Source organism: Natator depressus, chromosome 9, assembly GCF_965152275.1.
Source record: "Natator depressus isolate rNatDep1 chromosome 9, rNatDep2.hap1, whole genome shotgun sequence".
In the NCBI taxonomy this organism is placed as follows: Eukaryota; Metazoa; Chordata; order Testudines; family Cheloniidae; genus Natator; species Natator depressus.
The window spans coordinates 49,106,834-49,134,371 of NC_134242.1; the positions used below are offsets into that span (position 1 = coordinate 49,106,834).

Genomic DNA, 27,538 nt, shown 5'->3' on the forward strand with positions numbered 1-27,538 from the left:
AGCAGGCTTGGGCAGGTTGCTGCGCTTGCGGTGAGTGCGGGGTCGCTGGGGGAAGAGGTGAAATGGGGGCGGAGCAGGGGGGAAGGGTAAGAGGTGGGGCGGAGGGAGTTGTCCGCCCCCCAGGGATGGCCCTGCCCCTTGCAGTGGGGGCAGCCCGTGGGGCGGCGCGGCTGGTGCTGTCGCGTATGCAGCACGCAGCTGCCTAGGGCACCACGACATTTGGGGCAGTTTGGTGCCCCAAATATCATGGTGCCCTACGCAGCTGCGTATGCCTAAGGACGGCCCTGCTAAGATGTAACACCATTCCCCTGAGATCGGGGCAGGAGTGCCGGAGCTGTCAAATACATGACACTGAGCAGCTCTAGGTGACTGTTTGAGACCATGGTGTTTGAAACTAAGGGGTGATAGTGGTTAAGATTTCAAGTGCCTGCAGCCTTGTGTGGGGTGGGCTGCAGGAAATGATGCCTACTCAAAGACAAAACATCCCAAGAAAAATGAATGTCCTGGCTATGAAAACAAGAGAATATACTGCTCAGTGTGTGTGTGTGTGTGTAGAGTGGCAAACCTGTATTACTACTACTGATGCGACTTTAAATAAATATGAAACTCAAACATTAAGGTTCCCACAGCAATGCTAATTTTGCCACATTCCACATTCTATATGTATATTTAAATACCATTGTGTGCAATGGCTGTGGGAAGTTTAACTGTGCATGTGCAGCCAGTACTCTATTTTATTTTTGTTATGTACAATGTTAACAACTTACTTACCTGGCAGGGGAGATACTATGATCATGAAGGTGGTTTTCCCAGGGTGAGGCTCATCCATTGCACTGCAGGTGTGCTGACCCCTGTGATTTCCCCAAATGCGGGAAACTCAACTGCATAATTTGTGGTAGTGGGGGACTGCGTTCGCGCTCTCCCCTGTTTTTAAAAAAACAAACAAACTCTGGAGTCATTGTGGCCAGTTTGAGGGAAGTCGGCTATAAAAAGAGTATGAATTAAGAAAGGGCTAATACCGGAAGTATGACACCCTTTATTATATAAGAGTGTTATGACCTCATCTGAAATATTACAATAAGTTCTGGCCAGCTCTTAGCAAGAATGTAGCAGAATAGAGAAGGTCAGTTCAAATGATTAGAGGCTGTACAGGCCACCTCTCTGTAATGCACCCAACACAGGTTGCCAGTGGGGGACCTTGATCACCAAAAGTCACAAGCACTTATGAGATTAAGCTGAAGGATCACCTCTTTTAGTTTAGTATGTTCCATGGCTCAACCATGAGCAGGAGACATGACTGTACACATCACTGGTATGCGCTACTCAGTAGTGGAGTACCGCTAGATTAGAGGCATTACATTTTGCAAAGTAGACATATGATGCACATGGGCTCCACAGAACCTCTTGCTGCAGCTCTTGTTCATCATGCCAGTTGTGCAATAGAAAAGCCCCATTACTTGAGCACCTCTCTAAGTTACAGGGGAAAAAATGACAAAAGCAACAGCTGCTCCAAAGGTAAGATTGCAACCAGATGTTCAGAAAAGGCTATTTTATGTTTACCTTTGACCCTCCCCACAGAAGTATAATGAAAAGAACTCGTGCTTTGAGATTTATAGGGTTATTCCTAACTGAATAGTAGAAATTTATCTGAAAATTGTCAAATTTTAAGTAGCTTTTGAGATTGACTTTAAAAGGCTCATTTTCGAAGCGATGAGGTGGGTGAGGTAACATCTTTTATTGGACCAATGTCTGTTGGGGTGAGAGACCTGCTTAAGAGCTTACACAGAGCTCTTCTGCAGGTCATTTTTGAAGTATATAACTCTTTCACCCTTCTTAAGACCCCATTAAATCAGTCACAAAATTGAAGACTTTACTGACTCCCCTTTGGTATGCTGCTCGTTTAATGCTCAGGTGTGGAACCACCGTGATGAGAGCTTTGTAAATAACAATAGATACACTAGAAGGACTCTTGAAACTAACCCAAGCAACAGGCAATGTTCAAGGACCAAAAAGTAAAATGTTTAAGCTGACCAGTATCTGAAACTAGGTATGAATCTTTGCCATTAAAATTGATGGAGCAAAGAGAGCTGGTGGAGAAGACAGGTGTGTGCATGGTGGGGGGAGGGTGTGCATGTGGGGGAAGTGAGGGTGGGGTGTTGGCGGGAGGTACTGTGGGGGGAAGGGTGTGGGGGTGCTGTTCGGGGGGGAATAGTGGGGAGGCAGGGGTGTGTTTGTGGTGAGATGGTGGGATGTGGGGGTGCTGTGTTATACCAATAAAATAAAAACCAGCAGGATCTTATTAAAGGAGAAAAGGCAAAATGCCACATTTATTGTGAATACAGAAAGACTCATAGTAAGCAGTTATAGCTATAACATTCCATTCAATTTCATATTTATATATACACACACACACACGCATACACGTACGTTCTGCAAGGTTGTTATCATACTTACCAGCCTTAGAGTTGTTCATGCCAAGCCACTGGCCAGGTGGCCTGGACATGAGGAGGGAGCAGGGACTTGTCAGATGCTCATCTGATGCTCCTGGAAGTTGGTTTGCAGAATCAGACCCCAAAGTTCTCACTTTCTAGAGTCCATTTTTATAAGAATTTTTTCCTATCCCAGTCTATGGGAATTGCTTCATCATGCTGTTGCTGAATCAATCAGCAGATGGCACATTCCTGACGGCTCCGTGCTGCCAGATGTTATCTTGTTCTTTGGTTCTCCCGTTCTTGAGGCTGTTGGGTGGATTCCAGTCTGCCCTCCGGGGGTCCTCTGGTTATTTCCACTGTACGCCTTCTTTGGCCACTGGACACTGGATTCTTAGGCTGGCACCACCCTGATCATTCAGTTATTATCCACACCAAGCATCCATCCACATAGATCCTCTATCTCTATTTTAATCACAATTGTTAACAAAGCAAGATGAATACAACAAAAGGGCAGGGTGTCTCTGGGTGCTGTTTCTGTTGTTACAGAGTATTGCTTTGAGTCTCTCTCTGTGTGAGGAGTAGTTGTTACAAAGAATTGTTTTGAGAACAGACTCTGTCTTAGAATGTACTAACACAATTAGCAGCTTGCAAGTTTCACACACAGAGGGAGCGAAACAGTACGGAAAACCAAGAGACCTCTTAATTAGTAATACCCTGGAATTTAAACTATGGGGAATCAAACTCATGTGTGATTTTAATACAGAACTTCTTTAATCTGATCCAACAGCTGTTCACTGGGGGGGAGGGGGCTGTGCAGAGGAAGGAGTGTGTTTGTGGTGGACGGAGGGTGGCAGGGCTGAGAGCGGCGGCAAGAGCGAGAGGTGATCTGACTGGGCCAGTGGCTGGACGCCGGGGTCGGTGACGTACTGAGCGCTGAGCACGGCTCGCCAGGGCCCCTGGCCTTGGCCTGAGGCGCGCGCTCCCACAGCAGAGGTGACGCAGAGGCTGGCGACGCTCTGTCCCCGCCTCTCCCTTGTCTCCCCCAATCACAGCCGACCAGGCCAATGTGGAGTGCGTTGTTGGGCGGGTCTCCACGCGCCCGGGACGGGGCGACCTCGCGCTGGTAGAGGAGATTCAGACAGCTGGCTAGGAGCGCGCGCCTGCTGGGGGCCGGGCTCCGTCCGTGACGTCACGCAGTCGCGTGGATTATACGCAATTCCGCCTCCATTGGCTGAGGCCTATGTACAAATGGCTGGTGGAAGCGCTGCGATCCCTGGGCTTCCCCAGCGCCCCCCGCCGGGACACGCCACCCCCCAGCCCGCGGAAGAGACGGTACCACAGGTCAGTGAGTCCCGCTGCTTGGCGGGCGGTTCTGCAGCCTCCCCTCCCCGTCCGCCCAACGGCCGGGGCCCCGCGCGCCCGGCGCCGTGTACTGGACCCTGGCGGGGGAGGGGTCGGGGGCTTGGTCCGGCTGGGGCCTGTTCCGTGCTCGAGCCCTAGCCTGAGCCGTCGGCATGGGAACGGACGCGGAGGCTGCTGTTGTATCGAGAGTCGGACGCCAGCCTCTTCTGCTGCAGCACCCTGGAGCTGCCGCCTGCGCCCGGCCGGGTCTGCTCCCCATCGCCACGGGACAGTGCTGGAGCGGGTTTGTTGCGCCCTGGCGCGCCGCGCTGCAGCCTCGCACCCCCGCGTCTGGAGCCTATGCGCCTTCGGCCTCAAACCCAGACCCTGCTGATCGAAATAGCAAAGCCACTTGCTTCTGCCGGGCTCGGGATGCACTTACTCCAGCTTCTCTAGGGCTGTAACATAAGGGTGGCCCTGTCCAGACATCCCACAGCCGCTTCCCATCGACTTCACCAAAACCAGCAAACCGCCCAACTTTTTGTGGTTGCATGTAATTTGCTTCCCACGAGCACTGATTCATGGAATGTATTTGAAAATGTTGTCTAACAGGCATTTGAACTGCCTCATGTTGAGCTAATATAGGTGACCTAATGATGACGTAAATAAGGTCCTGAATAGTTGATTTTATGGAGTGTCATTGGTATGGGGAGAACTGTCCGACCGTCTTTCATGAAGGCAACCATCCATGGCTTTTGAATTTTGGGGCAGTAGGTATATGCCGAGCATATTGAGTATGTCAGATTGTCTAATTGCTCTGTAGGTGAAAGCTATTATTTTGTGAATTCCCAGAGTTGGAGAATACATTGTAAAGAGTATGTTTTAAGAGATCAAAGCCACCAGAGATTTACTGAAATTTTGTTCTGACTTCTGCTCACTTCAAGCATCAGAATCTTTGATTTAGCTAGGTCAGCTAATTTTGGGTGCTATTTCCTGTAGAAAACTAGCCTAATGGACCGATAGATGACTCCTGAGTAGAAGTGGTAGACCAGATATGCTCTGTAAGGTTTGATTCATGTTTGTTTCAAAAACTTTATGGCACAAGGTTATTTTGGAATGTTTAGCAATTAAATCAATTAACTGGATATTCAACTTGAAATCTAAATAGTCTTAAACTGAGTACAGTGTTCCTACATTTAAGAACTTGAACAGGAGTTCCCTGTTGCTCTTTTATGGTTTTATTCTTTCTTATTTTGAAAAATGTTTTCAATCCTTTATTGCTGTGTGTGAGACCCAACAAATAAAAGTAGGAACTGACTGTATAGAGGAAACAATGATACTGACTGGACACACTGTTATACCAATAAAATAAAAGCCAGCAGGATCTTATTAAAGGAGAAAAGGCAAAATGCCACATTTATTGTGAATACAGAAAGACTCATAGTAAGCAGTTATAGCTATAACATTCCATTCAATTTCATATCTCTCTCTCTCTCTCTCTCACACTCACACACACTTGTTATCATACTTACCAGCCTTAGAGTTGTTCATGCCAAGCCACTGGCCAGGTGGCCTGGACATGAGGAGGGAGCAGGGACTTGTCAGATGCTCATCTGATGCTCCTGGAAGTTGGTTTGCAGAATCAGACCCCAAAGTTCTCACTTTCTAGAGTCCATTTTTATAGGAATTTTTTCCTATGCCAGTCTATGGGAATTGCTTCATCATGCTGTTGCTGAATCAATCAGCAGATGGCAACATCTGGCAGCACGGAGCCGTCAGGAATGTATCTTGTTCTTTGGTTCTCCCGTTCTTGAGGCTGTTGGGTGGATTCCAGTCTGCCCTCCGGGGGTCCTCTGGTTATTTCCACTGTACGCCGCCTTCGGCCACTGGACACTGGATTCTTAGGCTGGCACCACCCTGATCATTCAGTTATTATCCACACCAAGCATCCATCCACATAGATCCTCTATCTCTATTTTAATCACAATTGTTAACAAAGCAAGATGAATACAACAAAAGGGCAGGGTGTCTCTGGGTGCTGTTTCTGTTGTTACAGAGTATTGCTTTGAGTCTCTCTCTGTGTGAGGAGTAGTTGTTGCAAAGAATTGTTTTGAGAACAGACTCTGTCTTAGAATGTACTAACACAATTAGCAGCTTGCAAGTTTCAGACACAGAGGGAGCGAAACAGTACCGAAAACCAAGATTAATTAGTAATACCCTGGAATTTAAACTATGGGGAATCAAACTCATGTGTGATTTTAATACAGAACTTCTTTAATATGATCCAACAACATTACTGTCAAAAACACAAGTGATACAACTGTGAAAGAGTTTTTTGGGTTTTTTTTTGTACTTCAGTTATAGTAATCTTGGATGTTAGGTGGTAAATCATCTGAAAGTTGTGACTTTGAAATTGATGGTGTCCCTTTAACTAGAAGTGTTAGACTGCTATCTTCAAAGTGTTTACTGAGAACTACATAATTTTTTTTTTCTCCCCTGCAGAGAATTTTTGGTTGTCCTCTTTTATCTTGTGTATATTTGCTCCTTGATCATCTTTACCTGTCAAAATCATAGTTGTTTAAACTAACAGTCTTGTTCGCTCTACTCCCACTCCTGCAGCGAACCATGAAGAAAGCCTTATGTGCATAGTGTCTAGGTTCCTGCACAGGATAACTCTGTAAAGGGTGACTGATGGGCAATATGAGAAATTGAACCATTGAAGCAAAAAACTGTGGTCCGTAGGATACTATCTAGTGCTTTATTCTGTGTTTTTTTTAAATATCTCCAAAGGGTCGGTGGGGGGTTTGAAATATCACTGTCACAAAGTTTTTTTTTCCTGATATTCAGCCTGAACTTGATTTTTAATTTCATCCTATTAATTGCAGTTCTGTCCCCTTGTACTGCTCATTCTCCTCCCTTTGTGTTAAGTTTCCCGGTGTCTGAAAGGTTTGATCATATCTGTCTACTTGGGAGTCCTTTGCAACATTACTTCTTTAGGAGGAAAGATTAAAATGTTTTTCTCTCCATGCGTGCCCCCCTCTACCCCTGATAACTCTTACTGCTTTTCTCAGAATTTCCTTCAGTTTGTCCTTTTGGCATTTACCTCAGTATCAGAATGCAGTATTCTGTCACTTTCAGTTTTACTCTGGGGAAGTAACAAGACTGGTGTGTGTGATAGGAGAAGAAAATCCTGCATATCCACAACCCAGTGCTGGATTTTAAACTTCTGACTTTTGAGTTCACAAGGCTGTCCAGGCTCAAGGTTACAGCACCTCCAACTTTGAACTAAGCTTTTATACTTCACCTATCACTGGGGGTTCTGAGTCACGTTCCTTCTTTCAAAAGTAGTAGTAGTATGGAAGAAGCATCTGATTTCTGTTAGAAACAGTAGCTATGGAGAAGGTTCTTAAGAAAAGTAACTCCAAGAACCTAACTTTCCTATTTACTTTGAAATAAGTGATATTAACACTGTACTTGACTTCAGAGAACCAACTGGTGCATGAACAGGAACTGGAATACTGGTTTCAGTGTTCACTGTTTATAGTCACTCAGGAACTTGGCTTTCATAGGCTCTGCAGATGCCTGTTTCACTGCCTGATTAGGAAGACTCAAGTTTTCTCAGATTGTACTATGGTAATTCGTATTCAGGTCCATTGTGAGTAGGGCATTTCCCAGAATATTCAGACATTTGGTAGTGCTAGTTGTAGCTCTGATTAGTATGCTGGTTAAGAAAAAGGATCCACATGCATTCTTGAGTCCAGCATTTTCTAGTGTCCTCAGCAGCTTATCAAGTAAGCAACAGGACTTGTGCAGAGACGTGGCTTTTGACGACAAGTTCAGAATTTGAACTCTTACGCTCTACAGGCTTAACACATTTGGAAGTACTGCTTGATATGGTCAAAGGATACTGTTTTCAAAAAGTATTAAAGCCTGAAGATGTGATTGTTAGAGCCCAGCAAATTTGTAGATATCTGCTTTATATCCGTGGATGTGGATATCCACGGACCATTTTTGTGGATTGGATGTGGATACAAATTTTGTATCCACACAGGGTTCCAGTGATATATATTGACTGACATATCCTTGATAACCTAGCAATCTGATGGTTATCAATGGTGGTCATGGCGTCAAGATGAAAATAACCTGAGGCCTCTTCCAAAGTTTGTCCCATGATTGGTCATATTAGAAAACATGCTTTCAGTATTAGTAGTTGAGATGCCCTTTATCTCCGGCAGGATGTGCAAAGCACCTTAAAGAGCTCACCATTTTATGTCTGTCTGTTCCAGAGTGTGTTTAACAAGAAAAGAGCCTAGCCAGCTGTGGCATGAGCTTATCAGACATCAATATAGGGCTGATGGTTAGAATTGTTTTGCTTATCAGCTGTCAAAAGGGCAAGCACCTGGTAGTGCTTCCAGACTTCACTAGTTTCTAGTATTCAATGCAGCAGCAGAATAGATTGGCCATGAAGGTATTACAGGGATCAGTGGCTTTTCTGTCGGGATGCGGTGTTATCCTGACCTAGACTGAGCAGAGAATCCTCTTGCTGGAGAGGGCATTGCATATCAAAGGAAAATCAGTGTGGAGATTGTACATCAGGGAGAGGGAGCTTGAACAGACAGCTGAACACCTATACAGTGAGGCCTAGTCTATGGGAGAAAATTGCACTGGTTTAACGTAATGTAAACTTAAACCAGTGCAAAAGGCTGAGGGGGCAATCCATTATTCAAACCAATCTTATTTTGATATATCTTAGGTTGTGTAGGAATTGGTTTAGGTTAAATTGAAATAAAGCCACTTTAAACCAAATGAAGCATGCCCATACAGAGGTCTGCACTAATCTAACCAAATCAGCTTAAAGATCACAGTTTAAATTGTAGCTTTTTCGTGTAGTTAAGGCCCTGAAGGTTTTGGAGTAAGCTTCAACTTTTCCTCCTTACATGAGGGAAGAACCTCCATCCCTGTGGGTAATGAAGAGCAGGTGCATGCACTCCCATAGAGATGGCCTAAGCAGCTGCTGTATATTTTTCCAGTTTGCTCCACCAGAAGATTCTACAAAAGTTGAGGAAGTTAGTGGATGAAGTCCTGATCCCAAATGTAGAAATGTGACAAATTCCAAAGTTTTATTAAATTGCCAGTAAGAAGGCAGTTTGCTTGCTGTTTTGAGAAGCATTTATAATACCTTGACTATTAATCTCACTGCATGGTTACTGAGAGGCAAAAAATAAAGTCCTTCGTGACAAATTTAGAATGTCATTGCTCTATTGGCATCCAAAAACAGAATAATTGCTAAAGCATGTCGTAGAGCAGGGAATTCACTTCTAGTGCCAGAGGCTGAAAACAGAAATATTCTCATCAAAATACCGTTTGGCTTAGGGGACCAATTGCACTGAAACTTAAACTTGCTCCCCCCACTAAAACGTATTAAGAGTTACAAAGGCTTCATATGTGGAGCAAGCATGGCCTCACAGGTTACGCGCTCTGGGAATATAATCCAGAACTCTGCTGTGGAAGATCCAACTCTAGGCTACTTAGCCCCTCTGTCAAAGTCATTGAGTTCAAGGCTAGAAGGGACCATCAGATCATCTAGTTTGACCTCCTGTATATCAGACCACCAGCACCTATTCACCAAATGCAACAACCAGAATTAGACCAAAGTATTACAGTTCTCGGGAGACTAAGCTGTTGTGTTCCAGGGAGAGAGTAGGATGGACTGATGCACACCAACACCTGAGGCACTTGGAATGGCAGGGAAATGATTGAGAGAGAGAAACCGATAATCCTGGCAAATGACCTGCATCCATACACTGCAGAGGAAGACTAAAAATCGCCATGGTCACTGCCAATCTAGCCTGGGGGAAAATTCCTTCCCAACACCAGATATGGAGATCAGTTGGACCCTGAGCATGGGAGCACGAAAGAGCCATCCAAGCACCTCAGATAACATGGTCAGTGCCCCATCCAATGTCTCATGTTTAGTTGTGGCTATCCCTGATCCTTCCTTCAGCGGAAGGAGGCCAAACACTCTGCGTTGTGGGGAGGAGGAGGTGGTGTCGGGGGGAATCCTTCTGGACGCCCACAGTGGCTGGCTGAAGCCCTGAATCATGAGCTTTTAGGAACATGTAACCAGAAGTGAGCACCAGGGCTGCTGAGCTCTGCCCCCTACTATTAGAAGCAACTCTGTTATACAATCACACTCCTAAATTTGTCCAGTTCTCTTAAAACTAAGTAAGTTGGTTTGCCCCTACAACTTGTACAGGGAGGCTGTTCCAGAGCCTCACTCTTCTGTTGGTTAGAAACGTTCTAATTTCCAGGCTGAATTAGTTCATGGCCAGTTTCTGCTGATTTTTCTTCTTGTGCCATAGTCCTTGCCCTCTTGGGTGTTTACCCCTCTGTATTTTTTGAGCAATCCGATCCATTCAGCCTTCTTGTTAGGTTAAACAAGCCAGGATCTTCAAGTCTCCTCTCATAAGGTGAGCCCTTTGCAGAAGCTCTTCTCTGCATCTTCTTCAGTTTGAATTCATTGTTCCTGAATGTGGGTGACTGGAATTGTACACTGTATTCCAGATGAGGTCTTAGCCACTGCCTCATACAATTGCATTAATACTTCTCTATCTCTACTGGAAATGCCTTACCTGATGCATCCTAGGATTGCATTTGCCTTTTTCACAGCCACATGATACTTGGTGGCTCATAGTCATCCTGTGATAGACCTAGGTGTGTGGGTTGTTCTCCTCTGTTTCCAACTGATGAGCCCCCAGCTTGTAGTAGAAATTTTTTATTAGATCCTAAGTGCATGATCTTGCACTGTGGACTATTGAATTTCATCCCATTTCTGTCACTTTAGTCTTCAAGGTCATCCAAATCTTCCTATACAGTATTTCAATCCTCCTCTGTTTTGACGATGCCTCCTGACTTTGTTTCATCAGCAAACTTAATTTGCACACTACTTTGGTAAACCCATGTTGTATTTCAACCCCTTTACTGTTTACTGCCATGAATTGAATTCTTTTTTCTTTCACAATTAGTCTCACCTCAGTAGAAAGCAAGGAACAAACAGGTCTAATTGCTTGGGTAATTTCCTCCCCTTTCTTAAACATAGGTAGGACGTTAGTACCATATAACTGAATAGTTATCCCCGAATAGATTTAAGGGGTAAAGAAAAAATCTTTGCTACTGGACTAGCAATCTCATGTGTCGGTTCTTTCAGAGTTCTAGGATGGAAATAGTCTGTTTCTCCTCCCCTCTCTTCTCTCCCCCCCCCCCCCCCCCCCGTTTGAGTGCATTAAGCTCTTTAAGTTTTTCTTCCACCTCATAGAATCATAGAATATCAGGGTTGGAAGGGACCCCAGAAGGTCATCTAGTCCAACCCCCTGCTCGAAGCAGGACCAATTCCCAGTTAAATCATCCCAGCCAGGGCTTTGTCAAGCCTGACCTTAAAAACCTCTAAGGAAGGAGATTCTACCACCTCCCTAGGTAACGCATTCCAGTGTTTCACCACCCTCTTAGTGAAAAAGTTTTTCCTAATATCCAATCTAAACCTCCCCCATTGCAACTTGAGACCATTACTCCTCGTTCTGTCATCTGCTACCATTGAGAACAGTCTAGAGCCATCCTCTTTGGAACCCCCTTTCAGGTAGTTGAAAGCAGCTATCAAATCCCCCCTCATTCTTCTCTTCTGCAGACTAAACAATCCCAGCTCCCTCAGCCTCTCTTCATAAGTCATGTGCTCTAGACCCCTAATCATTTTTGTTGCCCTTCGCTGGACTCTCTCCAATTTATCCACATCCTTCTTGTAGTGTGGGGCCCAAAACTGGACACAGTACTCCAGATGAGGCCTCACCAGTGTCGAATAGAGGAGAACGATCACGTCCCTCGATCTGCTCGCTATGCCCCTACTTATACATCCCAAAATGCCATTGGCCTTCTTGGCAACCAGGGCACACTGCTGACTCATATCCAGCTTCTCGTCCACTGTCACCCCTAGGTCCTTTTCCGCAGAACTGCTGCCTAGCCATTCGGTCCCTAGTCTGTAGCGGTGCATTGGATTCTTCCATCCTAAGTGTAGGACCCTGCACTTATCCTTATTGAACCTCATCAGATTTCTTTTGGCCCAATCCTCCAATTTGTCTAGGTCCTTCTGTATCCTATCCCTCCCCTCCAGCGTATCTACCACTCCTCCCAGTTTAGTATCATCCGCAAATTTGCTGAGAGTGCAATCCACACCATCCTCCAGATCATTTATGAAGATATTGAACAAAACCGGCCCCAGGACCAACCCCTGGGGCACTCCACTTGACACCGGCTGCCAACTAGACATGGAGCCATTGATCACTACCCGTTGAGCCCGACAATCTAGCCAGCTTTCTACCCACCTTATAGTGCATTCATCCAGCCCATGCTTCCTTAACTTGCTGACAAGAATACTGTGGGAGACCGTGTCAAAAGCTTTGCTAAAGTCAAGAAACAATACATCCACTGCTTTCCCTTCGTCCACAGAACCAGTAATCTCATCGTAAAAGGCGATTAGATTAGTCAGGCATGACCTTCCCTTGGTGAATCCATGCTGACTGTTCCTGATCACTTTCCTCTCATGTAAGTGCTTCAGGATTGATTCTTTGAGGACCTGCTCCATGATTTTTCCGGGGACTGAGGTGAGGCTGACTGGCCTGTAGTTCCCAGGATCCTCCTTCTTCCCTTTTTTTAAAGATTGGCACTACATTAGCCTTTTTCCAGTCATCTGGATGTGGTCATTTCCATTTTTGCGCATTCACTTCCATCAGCTGTCCTGCCTTGAGCCCATGTTCCAGATTATCCTTATGGAAAACAGAGGCAAAATATTCATTTAATTTTTGGGCCATGGCTAGATCCTATTTAATCTCCTTGCCATCTACACTGTATAACAGTCTAACTTAATCCATCCTCCTTCTCTTTATTTATGCAATTAAAAAATCTTATTTTAATTTCCTTGCCAAGAGCTAATTCACCTTGACTTTTAGCAATTCTCACTTTATTCCTACCTTTTCTAATCTCCAGATTGTAGCTTCCTTTGCAACCCTTTTTTTTTCCATTCCAAGTAGGCTCTCTTCTGAGAATGGAGTCCCCAGTCACACACAGCTGTCTCTTCCTGGTGTTAGTATGAATCTGTCCTATGTTTTCTCCCAGTCCAGTGTACATCATCCTCATTTGCCCTTAAGAGGGATCAGCGCGTCTCTCCATCATTTTTGTTCTCTCCTGCAGGGACTAGCTTCCCTTTTTCTTCCTTGCCACTCTGTCGTTCCCCAGTGCAACAAAGGTGTTACCCAACTCAATTTCACTACCACTAGCTGGTTTCTTCCTCTGCCTTGTCCTAGTGGTCATGGTCTTCCATGGATCACCATCCTCTTCTGGCAGCTTGCCCTCCAGGTCTCTTTGTTCAGCAGGTGTCTGCAGCTCTTGAGTTGTTTTGTGCCACTTCCTCTCTCCTCTCCTGCATTATGCCTTGAAATCTGTCTGAATTCAATCGTCATCTCGCTGCATTTCTAATCCTTGGATCTTCTCTCCCATGAGCTGTATCAGGTGATGTTTCATACATAAGTAGCTTCTATCAGATAACTACTCAAGGATGATGTACATACTTCAGCTTCTACATCTGGCCACCTTTTTAGTCTCCTCTCCTCCTTGGGTCACTTCTAATGCTGCCTCAGTAGCCATTGTTGTTTTCTAGTCCTAGACTGTGTTTCTAGAACAGTGGTTCCCAAACTGGGGTTCGCAAAAGGTTACAGGGGGTTCTCAGGAAAAAATTCCCTAATGGCGGAAAGAGCTGTCCCTAGGGATAGCATGGGGCCAGCAGCCCGGAGCCCCTGGACTTCATGAGCTAAGCAGATCAAAGCAAGCATATCTATCACACTGAGGAGATTTAAACTTCAAGACTCCTTGTAAGAAATGGAAAGGGAGGTGAATATTTTTTGCTGTTTTTAAAATTAAATAGGCAGCTAGTATTTTAAAAATTATGAAGAACAAGTTTAAGCGTTGTTGTAATGTGCGTTGTTTGCCTGGACTGCTCAAGACCTGAATACTTGTGTAGGAGGAACTCTTTGAGTTGGCTTCTTAAATACCTTCATGCTGTTTCACATCTGATAGTCCTTGATGAAACATAGGAGCCTTGTCTTCTAACAGGCTAATTCAAAGTGATACAAGCTATGAAAGTGAGATCTTGGAAGAGTGTTGCTGTTTTCATAATGTAATAAAAATACTGTAATGATGATTAATAAATAGTATGTAATAAGCATGTCATAAAAACAAAAATTTTATATTTCCAAGATCAATGCTTTTATAACTTATACTCAGGTAAAGGAGAAAATCCCTGGAAATATTCATTTTTTAGGAGGGGGTTCACAAGACTTGACATTTTAGTGAAAGGGGTTCACAGGTTGTTAGTTTGGGAGCCACTGTTTTTCTTATCCTCCCACAAACTCCACTGTAAGCTGCTAGCTGTCTGTGTGACAAATATTTGTTGTGCGCTATATTTGTAAGATAGTTCTAGTTGTGCATATGTAATGCTGAAACAAGGACTGCTCATGCATATGTAATGTCAAAGGACTTGGATATGTGTCCTTGTCTAGTGGGGCAGTCCACAGAAAAGTGTTTTTTTTTTTTTGTTTTTTTTGTTTTTTTTCCTTCTGCTGTCAGCTAATGTAGTTAGTTCTCTGGCTTAAGTGGCAGAAATCTGTGCTGATGGGTTTAAACTCCGAGGTTTGAAAGAGGAAGTAAGGAAGGGATTAGCTGCACATAATTTTGTTTTTCTATGTTGCTTTTTTAAAAAGTCTCTCTCTTTTGGTAAACTGTGACAAGAAATCTGTTTAGGTTGCAAAGTCAAGCATTCAAAAATCAGGAAATGTCAGATTGCTGGAGTGGAGGGTGCTTTACCAAAAGTCTCTCTTTTTCTTTTCCTCTGGAGAGAAACCCTGCATGGAGCCCCTTAGTTCTATAGTTCTATAGCTGGTTTTTGTTCTTGATCAGTGCTTCACTTCCTGTTTTACCTGTTACATGTGCACATCAGGAGCAGACTGTAGTGTTCATAGCATAGGCAGTGCTGCTACAATGGAAGAAGGGTGAAAAACTATGGATTAGGGTTGGGCAAGGGTGATTAAATGAGGGAGGGAGAAACACTTCACCATTATTGTACTGTACATCTGGAGTGCAGTATTAATCTCTTTGCAATTAACAAATGAAAATTTGACTTTTTTTACAGCCTTAAGTTGTATGTCCCAACCAACTGCCCTCCACACTGATTTGGAAAAAAGGGTATGAAAAGGACAGGGCCTGATCTTACGTACGTATATGTAAGGGTTGTTCCATGAATATAAAGCCTGGCTCTTTTGTGGAGTTATTAAAGAAAGTAAAATACATGTTACGGTGATGAACATTGATGGGCACTATCCTGTCAAAGCAGGAGGGACACTAACATTGGCTTACTGGGAGTGCTGGCTCCTACATCTGGTTCATCTAAGTTTAAAATCCTGATCCAGTTTTTTAGCTTGCGTTTCAAAGGCTACCTGACATGTGGCCCTTACTCTTCCCTCCACCAAGCCAGTGATTAAAGGTTAGGTGATATCTAGGTATCTTTTTTGGGGGGTACGGAGGGGGAAGTAAACTCAGGGTTCCTGCTGGTCTTTGCTCACTGGCTACTGTTACTCCTCTGATGGTTAGAGGAGTGAAGTTCTGAAACAGCCTTCCAAGCGGAGGCAGTGGGGACACAAAACCTAACTGGTTTCGAAACTGGAGGGAATGGTATGATTGCCATATATGGGGTCAGGAAGGACTTTTTGCCCAGCTCTGATTGATAATCAGACCCTGAGCATATAGGTGAGACCTACCAGCCAGACACCTGGAAAAGAATTCTCTATAGTAACTCAGAGACCTACCCATCTAATATCCTATCTCTGGCTGTTGAAGTTATTTGCCAAGAGCAGGCAGAGATGGCTGGGCCATCTGTCATTTTAGGCAGAGACCCCGGGTTTCTTTAACCTTCCTCTGCAGCATGGGGCACAAGTCACTTGCTGGCTTGAACTAGAGCAGGGGTTCTCAAACTTCATTGCACTGCGACCCCCTTCTGACAACACAAATTACTACATGACCCCAGGAGGGAGGACCGAAGCCTGAGCCTACCCGAGCCCCCACTGCCCCAGGCAGGAGGGCCAAAGCCCAAGCCCCACCGCCCTGGGTTTGGGAAGCCAAAGCCAAAACCCAAGGGCTTCTGTAACCTGAGCCCCACCACCCAGGGCTGAAACCCTTGGGCTTCGACCTTGGGTGGTGTGGGGCTCGAGCTTTGGCTTCGGTTCTGGCCTCGGGCTTCACTTTGGGGTCCCAACCCACAGTTTGAGAACCGCTGAACTTGAGTAAATGGTGGATTCTATAACTTAAACTCTTTAAATCAAGATTTGAGGACTTCGGTAATAGACCCATAATTCTGGCTGAGTTACTAGAGTGGGTGGGTGAGGTTCTGCAGCCTATGATGTGCAGGAAGTCAGACTAGACTCATGATGATCTCTTCTGGCCTTAAAGTCGGAGTCTATTCTTGAGAATTTCTGACTTTCTTCAGGCCTGGTCTGTGCTACAAAGTTAGGTTGACTTAACTACATTGGTTGAGGCTGTGAAAAATGTGGTTAAGCCCAGGTACTTGGAAGGAAATTTGTTACTGTGTTTTTAAAGGCATAGGGCTTGGGAGCCTTGCAGAGAGGACAAGTCAAGGCTCCCTTCTCAACCAGTCAGTTGGGGATGAGCTGGGAGAAGAGGACTAGGAATAAATGCCTCTTCCTTCATAGCAGGGCAGACACCAGCAGGAGAAGATTGGCCCACAGAACCCTCTGAGCCTGAGGACTAATTGGGGAGGTGGAAGGGTTCAGCTGAAGGAGAAGCTGGCTAAGGCCCTACAGCTGGCTAACTTCCACCCCAGCTCAGAGGAGGAGAGCTGGGGCTCCTGGCTTAATGAGAAGAGATAGAAACTGCCTGAACTACTCCGCTCCAGGAGGAGGGCTGGGGCTCCTTTTTAAGGAAACAGAGGTGAAAGGTAACCCAGAAGGTATGAGGAAGAGGGACCGGAAGGCAGGTTTCAGAGAAACCCTGAATGCCAGAACCCCCTTCTGTTTGGGGCTTTTTGTCAGGATTTGTTAGCCCAAAAAGATAACAAGGATAAAAAGGATTGAACTCAGTGAACCACTTGGAGGCTGAGCCACTTGAACCCTGGGAGAGCCAGAAAACACTGGGGAGGTGCCACATTCGGACAGCAGGGCATGCTACAGAGCCGTCATATCCGGTCACAGGTCCTTAGAAGTAACTAGGAAAAATAGGTAGTGGAGGTGCATTAGTGTCCCTAGTGGGAGCTTGGGAGACGTGAAGAGGGGACAGCAGTGTATTAAGTGTTTTTGTTTGTTTTTTTTTTTTTTCCCCCCCCAGTTGATTCCTTTGCCTACTTCTGATTTGATCCCCTTACTTGACAGGTTAATTTCAGAAGTTTAGGTCAAGTATGATGGCAGCATTTATGATAAAGGATAAAAAATTATAAGGACAAACAACCTGACCAAGTTCAAAGTATGGCTTCAGCTTATCTTCCCCTTTTTTCTTGTGGCTTTGGAACTCTAACGTACATACTTCAAGCGGGGGAGGTGTCTGATTTTCAGAAAGCGCTGAGTGCCCACCCTCTGAGAATCGGACTCTTTCAGAGTGTCTCAAGTAGGGTGTCAAAAAATTGCAGCACCCAGGATTACTAATCACTCTTGAAAATCTTGGCCGTTGTATTCTGAAGTTTTCACTTTAAAATGCTGAGGCTAATTCTAAGAGTTTACGCAAACAGTGACTTAAAACTTCAGTTGAAAGCTAAAGAAACTAGTTCACACTGGAATGTAAAGACACCATCAAATCCTTCCCCAAGCAACTCCAAGAAAAACTCTACATCATTCTCTGCAAACCCACTCCCCAGAACCTTCTACATGCCTCCCCAGGGAACCCTGGCAGACCCATCGTATTTGGCCACGGCACTCCTACTGAAGGAATATCAGGATTTACAGAAACCACTCACCACCTCAGATCGCTTACCTCAGCTTCCTCCAAAACAGTACCATCTCCTTCCAGAAACTTTGCAAAATTAGCAGCTTCCCACAGATTACTATTTGTCACCTCCCTGTACACCACCATCCTTCCCCATGATGGCATTGCTATCTGTCTCTCTTATACCTACAGGATAATGTACAACACTTGGAAATCTATCCTAAACTCCTCACTAGACTCATCCATTTCATTCTCTCACAACAACTTCGCATTTAATAATGAATACTTAGTACCCATGGCTTTTCCTAAGGTTTGGACTAAGATGGTTCCGCCAATATCCCAGCCTCTTCATGGGCCACCTCAAAGAATTTCTGGAAGAATGCACCATGAAACCAATGATATACGTTGAGATACATCAATGATATTTTCATTCTCTGAACAGATGATCTAAACTCACTCATAGATTTCATCTATAACTTCAACCACCACCCATCCATCAAACTCTCCAGAACAGTCCCACACCAGCATCAACTTCCTGGACACTATGGTGAGCTTCAACAATGGAACTCTACAAAGACTAGTTACAAGAAACCCATGGATCACCACCATTACCTTCACAGATCCAGCAACCCCCTCACACCAACAAATCTGTTATCTACAGCCAGGGACTACAGAATTCTTCTCTGAAGAGAGGTGTATATCCCAGACATCCTTAAAACTACTTTCACTGAACGAGGATGCTCCAACAGAGAAGTAGATCGCATCATGGAAAAGGGACACCCAAATGCCCTGAGAACATGCTTTAATACAGAAAAAGAAACCCACTGACCGCACACCCTCGTCACCAATCACCCCACACTTGAAACCTGTACAAGGTATCAGACAATTGCAATCCATACCTCATCCAGGCATCAAATGCCCCAACAACAATGTGGGTGAAACCAGACAATTCCTGTGCTCTCGAATGAACACTCTCGGAAAAATAATAAAAGGCAAAAAACACTATATCACCTAGGGGTGAGCACTTTTCAGAAACTGACTCCTCTATATCTGACATCTCAGTCCTCATAGTCAAAGGAAACCTGTACAACACCTTCAAAAGACAAGTCTGGGAACTTAAATTCGTATATGTTAGACACTAAAAACCATGGAATTAACAGAGAAACTGGTTTTATGGCTCATTACAAGAAGTTGTTGTAACACACTTTGCTGCATGTTAACCCTTATTGCCCACTTTAAGTGGTCTTCTACAGCATGTATGAACCCTATATGCTTAATAATCTGTCCCAACTTGTATTGGGTTTAGACACCCTGGTTTACCTTCTCCAGACCTGAAAAGCAAGTCCTTGAAGCTCAAAGGCTTGTCCCTTCCACCAACAGAAGTTGGTCCAATAAGATATTACCTCACCTATCTGGTCTCATATCCTGGGACCAACATGGCTACAACACTGCAAAGAAACCAAATGCAAATATTATGTTTGCAAATGTTGAGTTGTCATAAATTATAAAGGGAAGGGTAAACACCTTTTAAAATCCCTCCTGGCCAGAGGAAAAACCCTTTCACCTGTAAAGGGTTAAGAAACTAGGATAACCTCACTGGCAGCTGACCAAAATGACCAATGAGGAGACGAGATACTTTCAAAGCTGGAGGGGGGGAGAAACAAAGGGTCGGTCTGTCTGTCTGTGTGATGCTTTTGCCGGGAACAGAAAAGGAATGGAGTTTTAGAACTTAGTAAGTAATCTAGCTAGATATGCGTTAGATTCTGTTTTGTTTAAATGGTTGAGAAAATAAGCTGTCCTGAATGGAATGTAGATTCCTGTTTTTGTGTCTTTTTGTAACTTAAGGTTTTGCCTAGAGGGATTCTCTGTTTTGAATCTGATTACCCTGTAAGGTATTTACCATCCTGATTTTACAGAGGTGATTCTTTTACTTTTTCTGCTATTAAAATTCTTCTTTTAAGAACCGGATTGCTTTTTCATTGTTCTTAAGATCCAAGGGTTTGGGTCTGTGTTCACCTATGCAAATTGGTGAGGATTTTTATCAAGCCTTCCCCAGGAAAAGGGGTGTAGGGTTTTGGAGGATTTTGGGGGGAAGGACGTTTCCAAGCGGGCTCTTTCCCTGTTATATATTTGTTAGACGCTTGGTGGTGGCAGCAATAAAGTCCAAGGGCAAAAGGTAAAATAGATTGTACCTTGGAGAAGTTTTAACCTAAGCTGGTAAAAATAAGCTTAGGGGGTTTTCATGCAGGTCCCCACATCTCTACCCTAGAGTTCAGAGTGGGGAAGGAACCTTGACATGAGTCTTTCAACCCTGTGTTGGTATTTGCATCAGTAGCCCTATTGAAGATTAAAACAGGAGGAACAGTAGAACAATGAGAATTAAAAAGTGAAAAAAGTAAGCATTATTAAAGATATTATCAAACTTTCTAAATAAGGGCTTGGAAATAGTTTATTAAACTCTCTCCCAAACAATGGATTGATTAAAGATGGCAATTGAATGATGTGGTTTAATCATCGCTTCTTGTTGCATCCTTGACTGCGTGTTTATTGACTGTTAACTCCTGGCTCACTGTATTATCTTTGAACTTATCTGTAAAGCACATAGCAAATTAGCACTGCATAAGAAAGGAATAGGAAACAGACCAGAGATGTTTTACCCAGAATGGAACTAATGAGACAAGAAGTGATATCAGGACCTCACACTACGACTGAGATAAGCTAGATCAGCAATAGTACAGCTTTGCACAAGACTTTTGCAACCATAGCTATGTTGGTCACAAATCACACCTTATCACATCTGTGACAGACACAGCCAGCTGGCAAAAGATTGTAGTATAGACCAGTGGTTCTCAACCAGGGGTCTGGGGCCCCCTGCAGGGCCACAAGCAGGTTTCAGGGGGTCCGCCAAGCAGGACCAGTGTTAGACTCACTGGGGCCCAGAGGAGAAAGCCTAAGCCCTGCCACGCAGGGCTGAAGATTGGGGCCCTGAGCCCCGCTGCCTGGGGCTGAAGCAGAAGCCTGAGCACTTAGCTTCACTGGGGGCCGCAGGGAAATTGCCTGCTTGTTACCCCTTAATGCCGGTTTTAAATGCAGAAAACAGTTGTTGTGGCACAGGTGGGCCATGGAGGTTTTTATAGCATGTTGGGGGGGCTTCAAAGAAAAAGGCTGAGAACGCCTGGTATAGACTTGACCTGAGGCGGACTAAAACCATTTGAAATAAATCGCTCACTTCCCAGAAAAGGGGAAATATGAAGTCCAGCTTCCCTAAAACCAGGTAGGGAGCTATTGGACAAACTTTAAGATCTAACTTTGCGTTCTTGAAGTCTTGCAAAAGGTTACACTCTTAATGAACCAGTTTTGTCATTTTGAAACCGAGCATCTTATGTATCTGAGACTGACTTTAGGAAACTGGTGCAAGGGAACAGTCACTTCACTGGCATAGCAACAAGTGACTGTTTATGAATTCGAGTATAGTGGCTTTTTCCTATCTCTCTTCTTGTATTCCAGTCAAGATTCTATTTGTAACTCATTTTAATATAGATTATGTAATGATTTTTAGGGTCTTAATCCTGTGTATAGTCATCTCTATTGAACCCTAATTGTATTAAGGCTGACACAACTATTTCCTTTTTTTGAGGGAGGAGACAAACTTTACCCACATGTGCATTGTGCTCTGCAGCTAGTAACAAACTTAAATGAACTCTATACAATTACATTACCTAAATGTGAGCATCTGCCTGCTTTTGCCTTTGTGTTACTGGATGCATATGGGGCACGTGACTTAAGGTGCCTAGATGAAGTCATGTCTGTGAGTTCATGGGGCACTCCTTGGGACCCTTCCTAGTATGTGCACAGATTATGTGTTGGTCAGTTCTGCAGTGGCTACAGCCTTATGGGACTTTAATAGATTCCTGTATGGAAATCTATACAGTCTTGAGGGCTGGCTGTAAAGAGATGCCCTGGGGGCATGTAAACTAATTTGGGTTGTATTTGGAGACTCTAAGGGAGGGAACTTATTTAGAACACTTGTCTGTTGCTACAAAATAACTCTTTTTGGTCTGTTCTTTCCTCAGCATTCAGTCATCTGTGGAGGACCCTAACCAGAGGCAAGCAAAAAGACAAAGATTAGGTATTGCATTAGCGCTTCTCACTACTTGTGTAATGTGCGGTGGTTGGTTGGTGTTTTTTTTTAAGACACTAGATCTTTCTCATGTACCCAAGAGACCAGAGCTTTTGTTTATATATTTATGAACATGGAAATAACCTGCGTGGTTCTCCAAACCCCCCTCCTTCTCATCTGCTTCTTCTAGAAAGGCATTCTAGTTGTATAGTTATCCCCATTAGTTCCTGATGATCCCCTCTTGTGGCCAAGTCCCACCCATGTTACATATGGAAGTGGCTGATTTACTGCAGGGTGCTGTACTGCACGCTGCCACTGTGGAGGGGAGAGAAGTCTGTGGTGCTGCAGTACACAAAGTGCCACTGGACTTATGGCCTGAGCACACAAACTTCAGGAAGCGCAGGGAGGAGGCTAGAGCAGGGCATAACACTTCTTTGGAGCATTTCAGATCCCAATCATATGCTCCTTGCTGCCTCTGTTGTTCACTTCCTGACTCTGAAACAAATAGCATTTGTTTTTAACTGGGTGGAAAAGAATTCTGAGCTGCATGTGGTGAGGGGTGTCTGAGCCTAAGCGGGATTTGGGAAGGGATTCTGAGCTTTTGAGAGCCTAAGCAAGGAGAAGCAGGGTTTTCTTTCTAGGGGATAGTTGCTTGGGTGTTCTGGAGCTGGTTGCAAGGAGCTGATGGGGTTGGGAAGGTTCTGAGTTGGGAGCTGGAAAGGCTAGGTTGAGTTCCCGGGGAAAACGTTATACATTATACATCAGTTGGAGAGGAGGAGGAGAAGGTAGAGTAGAGCTAGATTACAAGGGGAGAGATTGGGACTAGGAGGGTGTAGCAAAGCTGTCATGGATGGATACACTCTGTCCTTGACAATGAAGTGTTCCATTTCTTCCTGAAAAGGGGAAGGAATAGGGAGAGAGAGGAGGGCACTCCTATTTTTGCCTTGCACTTTCCCATTAACCTCCATTAGCTCTCACCAAAATACTTCCCTGTGGTGCCCTTAATACTGACCCATTTTTCACTTAGTCTGCACCCCCAGCCCCCATGCAATCTGCAGCTCCACCACTTTTTAGGCACCAGCTGCCGCTAGATAGTTAAAACAGAGCAGATACTGTTGCTATCTGAAATGACTTGAGATTGGTGACTAGTTTGGTCCATCTCTTGACTGAAAAGATGGAGATGTGGACACTGAAGTCCTTTCTGCTTACGGTCTACTTCACAGCACAAGTACTGAAGGAAAAGTAAGATCTGTCTTTAGTTATTTTGCCTGACAAAGGACATTGCTGTTCTCCCTGAGAATACTGGCTGTCACTTAGTGGTGGTATCATAATTTAATGCATTTTTGAGGGTTAGAGAAAGCTCTGGGGGAAACCAAAATTATAAAAAAAGAGGTGTGTTTTGTTCCACCACTACTACCCCTCACTTTGAACAGTGTACAAGTCTCCATAAACAGAGCAAATTGGTATCTAACAATTTTAACTAATATTTTTGAACAATACATCGGATGAAACTTTTACGCTTAAATATCATACTCCTATTTTCAGAAAAATGCTGACCTCCAGAGTATAACTTAATTTCTGACTTCAAAAAAAACACCCTGTTCCACTAGAGGATGCAGAGCCAAAAATAACTGCTAACCTTGAGGACTACCATCAGGCTGGCTTTTGTTGCTTTTGTATTTTCAATATTAAAAATAGTCTTTGAAAAGCTTGTCTTCTATAGTTTAAGGGATTACTGTTTTCCCAACCAGTCAAGGATACCTGTAAATAAAGCCTGAAAAGGTTGATAATGTTGTGAATAACCTGAAGTGTGAACTATTGCATGCAATGATACTCTAGCTGAGAGTGCTTACATTTAAACAGGGAAAAAATCCTTATGTAGACCAAATGTTTTATGGTCTTTCTGTTTTGTTTATTGTGTTTTTTTTTTTTTAAGATTATGTTATCTCTAAATTGACGAAGACTGTACAAGGAGTTGCCAATCTAATTAAATTGCCATCCCAGCTGACAAGTAGGTACCTGAAGACATCTGTTTGTAATGGAGCTCAAACTGCAGAATCTATGGATGAGGTTAGTGGAGATTCTGGGCATAAGATTGTTTGTAACCGTAATGTTTGAATACATGCAACACAAAATAAATGAATGGGACCAGTCTCCTTGGTGACTGCTTAGTTGGGTTTGGTCAAAGGTCATAAGGGGTGGTGGTGTGTTACTTTTAAGATCATAGTTATTGCCTGGTTCAAGTTTGAATCCTCCATTAGAGCACTTGTTGTTTTACTCCTGGACATCTTTACAGTATTTTAAATGTACATATTATACTATCTGGTACATTCTCCTACAAATTGTGTTGTGATTTTGCTCTCAAGCTTGTTGTATTTGAAGAGCCCACATGCCTCCTGTCCTGGTAACTAATATGAATAAGTATTTCCTGAATAAATGGCTCTACTAGATACATTTGCATGCCTGTATCTAGTGTACGCAACTGGTATTTAGGTGCAAAGTGTACAAAAGCTCCCCTCTACTTAGCTTGCATGTCTGTGAGCCAGACTCTTCAATTTGCTAGGTTGGATAATCTGGTGTATTGTCTTCTGCCTTATCAGAGCCAGTAGGGCAATCCAAAGAGATTTGGGATGTTCTGGTCTGGATTCTAAATTATACAAACAGTTTTGTTTTCAAGGAACAAGCTGCTGGTTTTAGGAAGACATTGTCTTGGAGATGATTGAGAGGAATTCAAGGATAGAACTCAGTTCTTTAATTTATGTGGAGTCTGCTCTAAAGATTGTTCACCTGCTGTAATTCTAAAAAAGTCTTTCTAGGATCAGAAAACCTTATTCAAGATTATTTATTATGTGGTTGTGACGGGTTGGATTACAGAAACCCCCTTGGGAACTGCCAACTGATGTGCCAAGACTACTTCTGCCTGTGCTTTCCCTGCCCTCCCAGCCAGCCTGCCTGGTTTGAGCCAGGCCTGCTGCAAATCCAGACCCAGGTCTGAACCTGAACAGCTGTAGGTTTAAACTGAAAGCAGCTTAAGAAGTGTTCCTGTCTTTAACGCTCAGATGCCCAACTCCCAATGGGGTCCAAACCCCAAATAAATCCATTTTACCCTGTATAAAGCTTATAAATTGTTCGCCCTCTCTAACACTAATAGAGAGATGCACAGCTGTTTGCCCCCCCAGGTATTAATACATACTCTGGGTTAATTAATAAGTAAAAAGTGATTTTATTAAATACAGAAAATAGGATTTAAGTGGTAACAGAACAAAGTGAATTACCAAGCAAAATAAAATAGAACATGCAAGTCTGTCTAAAAAAACTGAATACAGATAACAACACCTCACCCTCGGAGGAATTCCAGTAAGCTTCCTTTTACAGACTAGTCTCCTTCTAGTCTGGGTCCAGCAATCACTCACCGCCCCCCGTACCCCCGTAGTTACTGTCCTTTGTTCCAGTTTCTTTCAGGTATCCTTGGGGTGGAGAGGCTCTCTTGAGCCAGCTGAAGACAAAATGGAGGGGTCTCCCACGGGCTTAAATAAACTTTCTGTTGTGGACACCCCTCCCTCCCCCTGTGTAGAATCTAGCTACAAAATGGAGTTTTGGAGTCACACGGGCAAGTCACATGTCCATGCATGACTGTTTTTACAGGCAGCAGCCATCGCCCACATGCTATCTTGAATGTCTCCAGGAAGACTTATGTGGATTGGAGCCTTCCAAGATCCATTGTGCGTTAAGTGCTTCTTGATTAGGCACTTAGCTTGCAAATTCCTTTCTAAAGAAGCTGACCAAATGCCTTACTAAGGTTATTTAAAATCAAACAAGTATACAGCCAGTATTCATAACTTTGAATACAACAATGACACGTATACAAATAGGATGAATAAATTCAGTAGATCATAACCTTTACAGAGAGATGTTACATGGCATATGTAGCATAAAATATATTCCATTAACGTCATATATACATTCATAAGCATATTTCCATAAAGCACCGTCAGTGGTAGCTCCTCAGAGGATGAGTGTAAAGTCAATGCGGTTTGTGCTCAGAATTCATTTAAGTGGGGTTTTTAAAAGGTGCACATGTGGACTTTCTAGGATCTAAAGTGTTTTTAGTTTTCTTAAATAACAAAAAGACACCTTGTAGAAACTGCAGAGACCTACGTTCTGCCAAGATCCAAACCAGTCAGTCTGGGTCACTGGATGAATAGCATGGTTTAACTCTCTAATTTAAGTGAGTAGGGTGTGAGGTTGCTTTGATCCACATCCAAATTACATTTAAATGGTTCCTTGTTCTTTTTAAGACTTTTTCAAATTCTTCTGATTCTTCGACTGACAGACTGACAGACTCTGCACCTGGAATAGAAATGCTACAACTGGGTAAGACTGACATGAAGCCACCACTTTTTCTTCCTTCCTCTTTTCCCCTATATACTCAAATGCCCAGCAGGTGGTATACAGCAGCATTAATACTTTCCACTTGTATAATGCCTCTTGTGTAAGATTTTTAAAGTTCTTTATAATTCTGAATTTGGTAAGAGGAATACCTCTATAAAATCTAGAACGCCACAAGATGAACTCTTGCTTTCGTTCCTGCTTCCTTCCATTGCCACTGCCAGATATTTTTGTTGCAGCCATTTCAGAATTAAGTGTTACAGCCTTCTCTTATGATGTGCATCATTCCTGATGGCTGTGCCATTAGTGTAAAGTGTTCCTGGAAAACTTCCTAAACAGTATTATGTAATATATGATGGACTTGAAATAGAAAAGCAATAGTCTAATGGAGCAGTTTCTATTCAGACAAGTCAATTCCTTTGTTGAAGTGGCAGCTGAAAAAGACAAACAGTGCTCTAGTGTAATACCTGAAATCTTTTAAGTAAATTTACATGTTGGCTTAACGTATCTAAACTAAAATGCATTCATTTTTTTTGAGGGTTTTATAAATATGAACTTCTGAGACTCACTCCCCTCTCGTAACTACTAATGGCTGGTACTTTTTTCATAGATAAGAAAATATCTTGTGGCGCTAGAGTTGGTCCCAGTAAAGAGACTGTACCTACTACTTGCAGGACTGTGCCTTGCCTGAGGTAAAATTCTTGTGGTTGTCTTATATCCTCCCCTCCCAAACACCGCACCCCCCCCCCCCCCCCCCAAATCAGCATCCTCTACACTCCTCCAGAATGTAGGTGTCTGCCCACATTTGTTGCCTAATACCTTCTTTTTTTAAAATATCCATTTATATATAGTAGTGCTTGGCTCTTTCCAAATGCAAAGTATTACCAGGCACTCCGCTGAACTGCAGTACTGTTTCTCATCAGTGTATTAAACTCTTAAATTTGTACAGCTCAACGCTAAGTAGTAACGAAACTAGTCCAAAAGGAAAGATTTGGGTAATAAGTATGTAAAGAAATCTGTGAAGCTGGCTTGCCAGCAGTGAGTTCATCTTTAGGAGGAAAAATGCGCATCAAAAACTTCGGGTGGGAGGGAAATTGCACACACAAAATAGACCTAGGGAGGGTGAGACAGAGCCTGGGGAAGAGCTGGGGAGGCAGAGCAAAGATGTATGGGGGAACCTTGCGAAGGCCAGAGGATGTGTTTGGGGTGATTGGGTGGAGAAGTGGGATCT

General features: G+C 43.7%; 1 protein-coding gene and 1 non-coding gene across 2 annotated transcripts in view; both read left to right on the forward strand.

The window, feature by feature from the left end:
- Positions 1–763: 763 nt before the first annotated feature.
- LOC141994306 (U1 spliceosomal RNA) lies at positions 764–927 on the forward strand. Its single transcript, XR_012641094.1, has one exon. It is a non-coding gene; the product is annotated as a U1 spliceosomal RNA (small nuclear RNA).
- A 2,663-nt stretch (positions 928–3,590) lies between these two features.
- SENP2 (SUMO specific peptidase 2) overlaps positions 3,591–27,538 on the forward strand; it is a 52,963-nt gene continuing 29,015 nt past the window's right edge. The window contains exons 1-5 of the mRNA XM_074964128.1: positions 3,591–3,773; positions 21,872–21,927; positions 23,855–23,988; positions 26,217–26,292; positions 26,918–26,999. Of these exons, the coding sequence (XP_074820229.1) occupies positions 3,673–3,773; positions 21,872–21,927; positions 23,855–23,988; positions 26,217–26,292; positions 26,918–26,999 (449 nt within the window). The 5' untranslated portion in view covers positions 3,591–3,672. The remainder of the gene's footprint in view (positions 3,774–21,871; positions 21,928–23,854; positions 23,989–26,216; positions 26,293–26,917; positions 27,000–27,538) is intronic.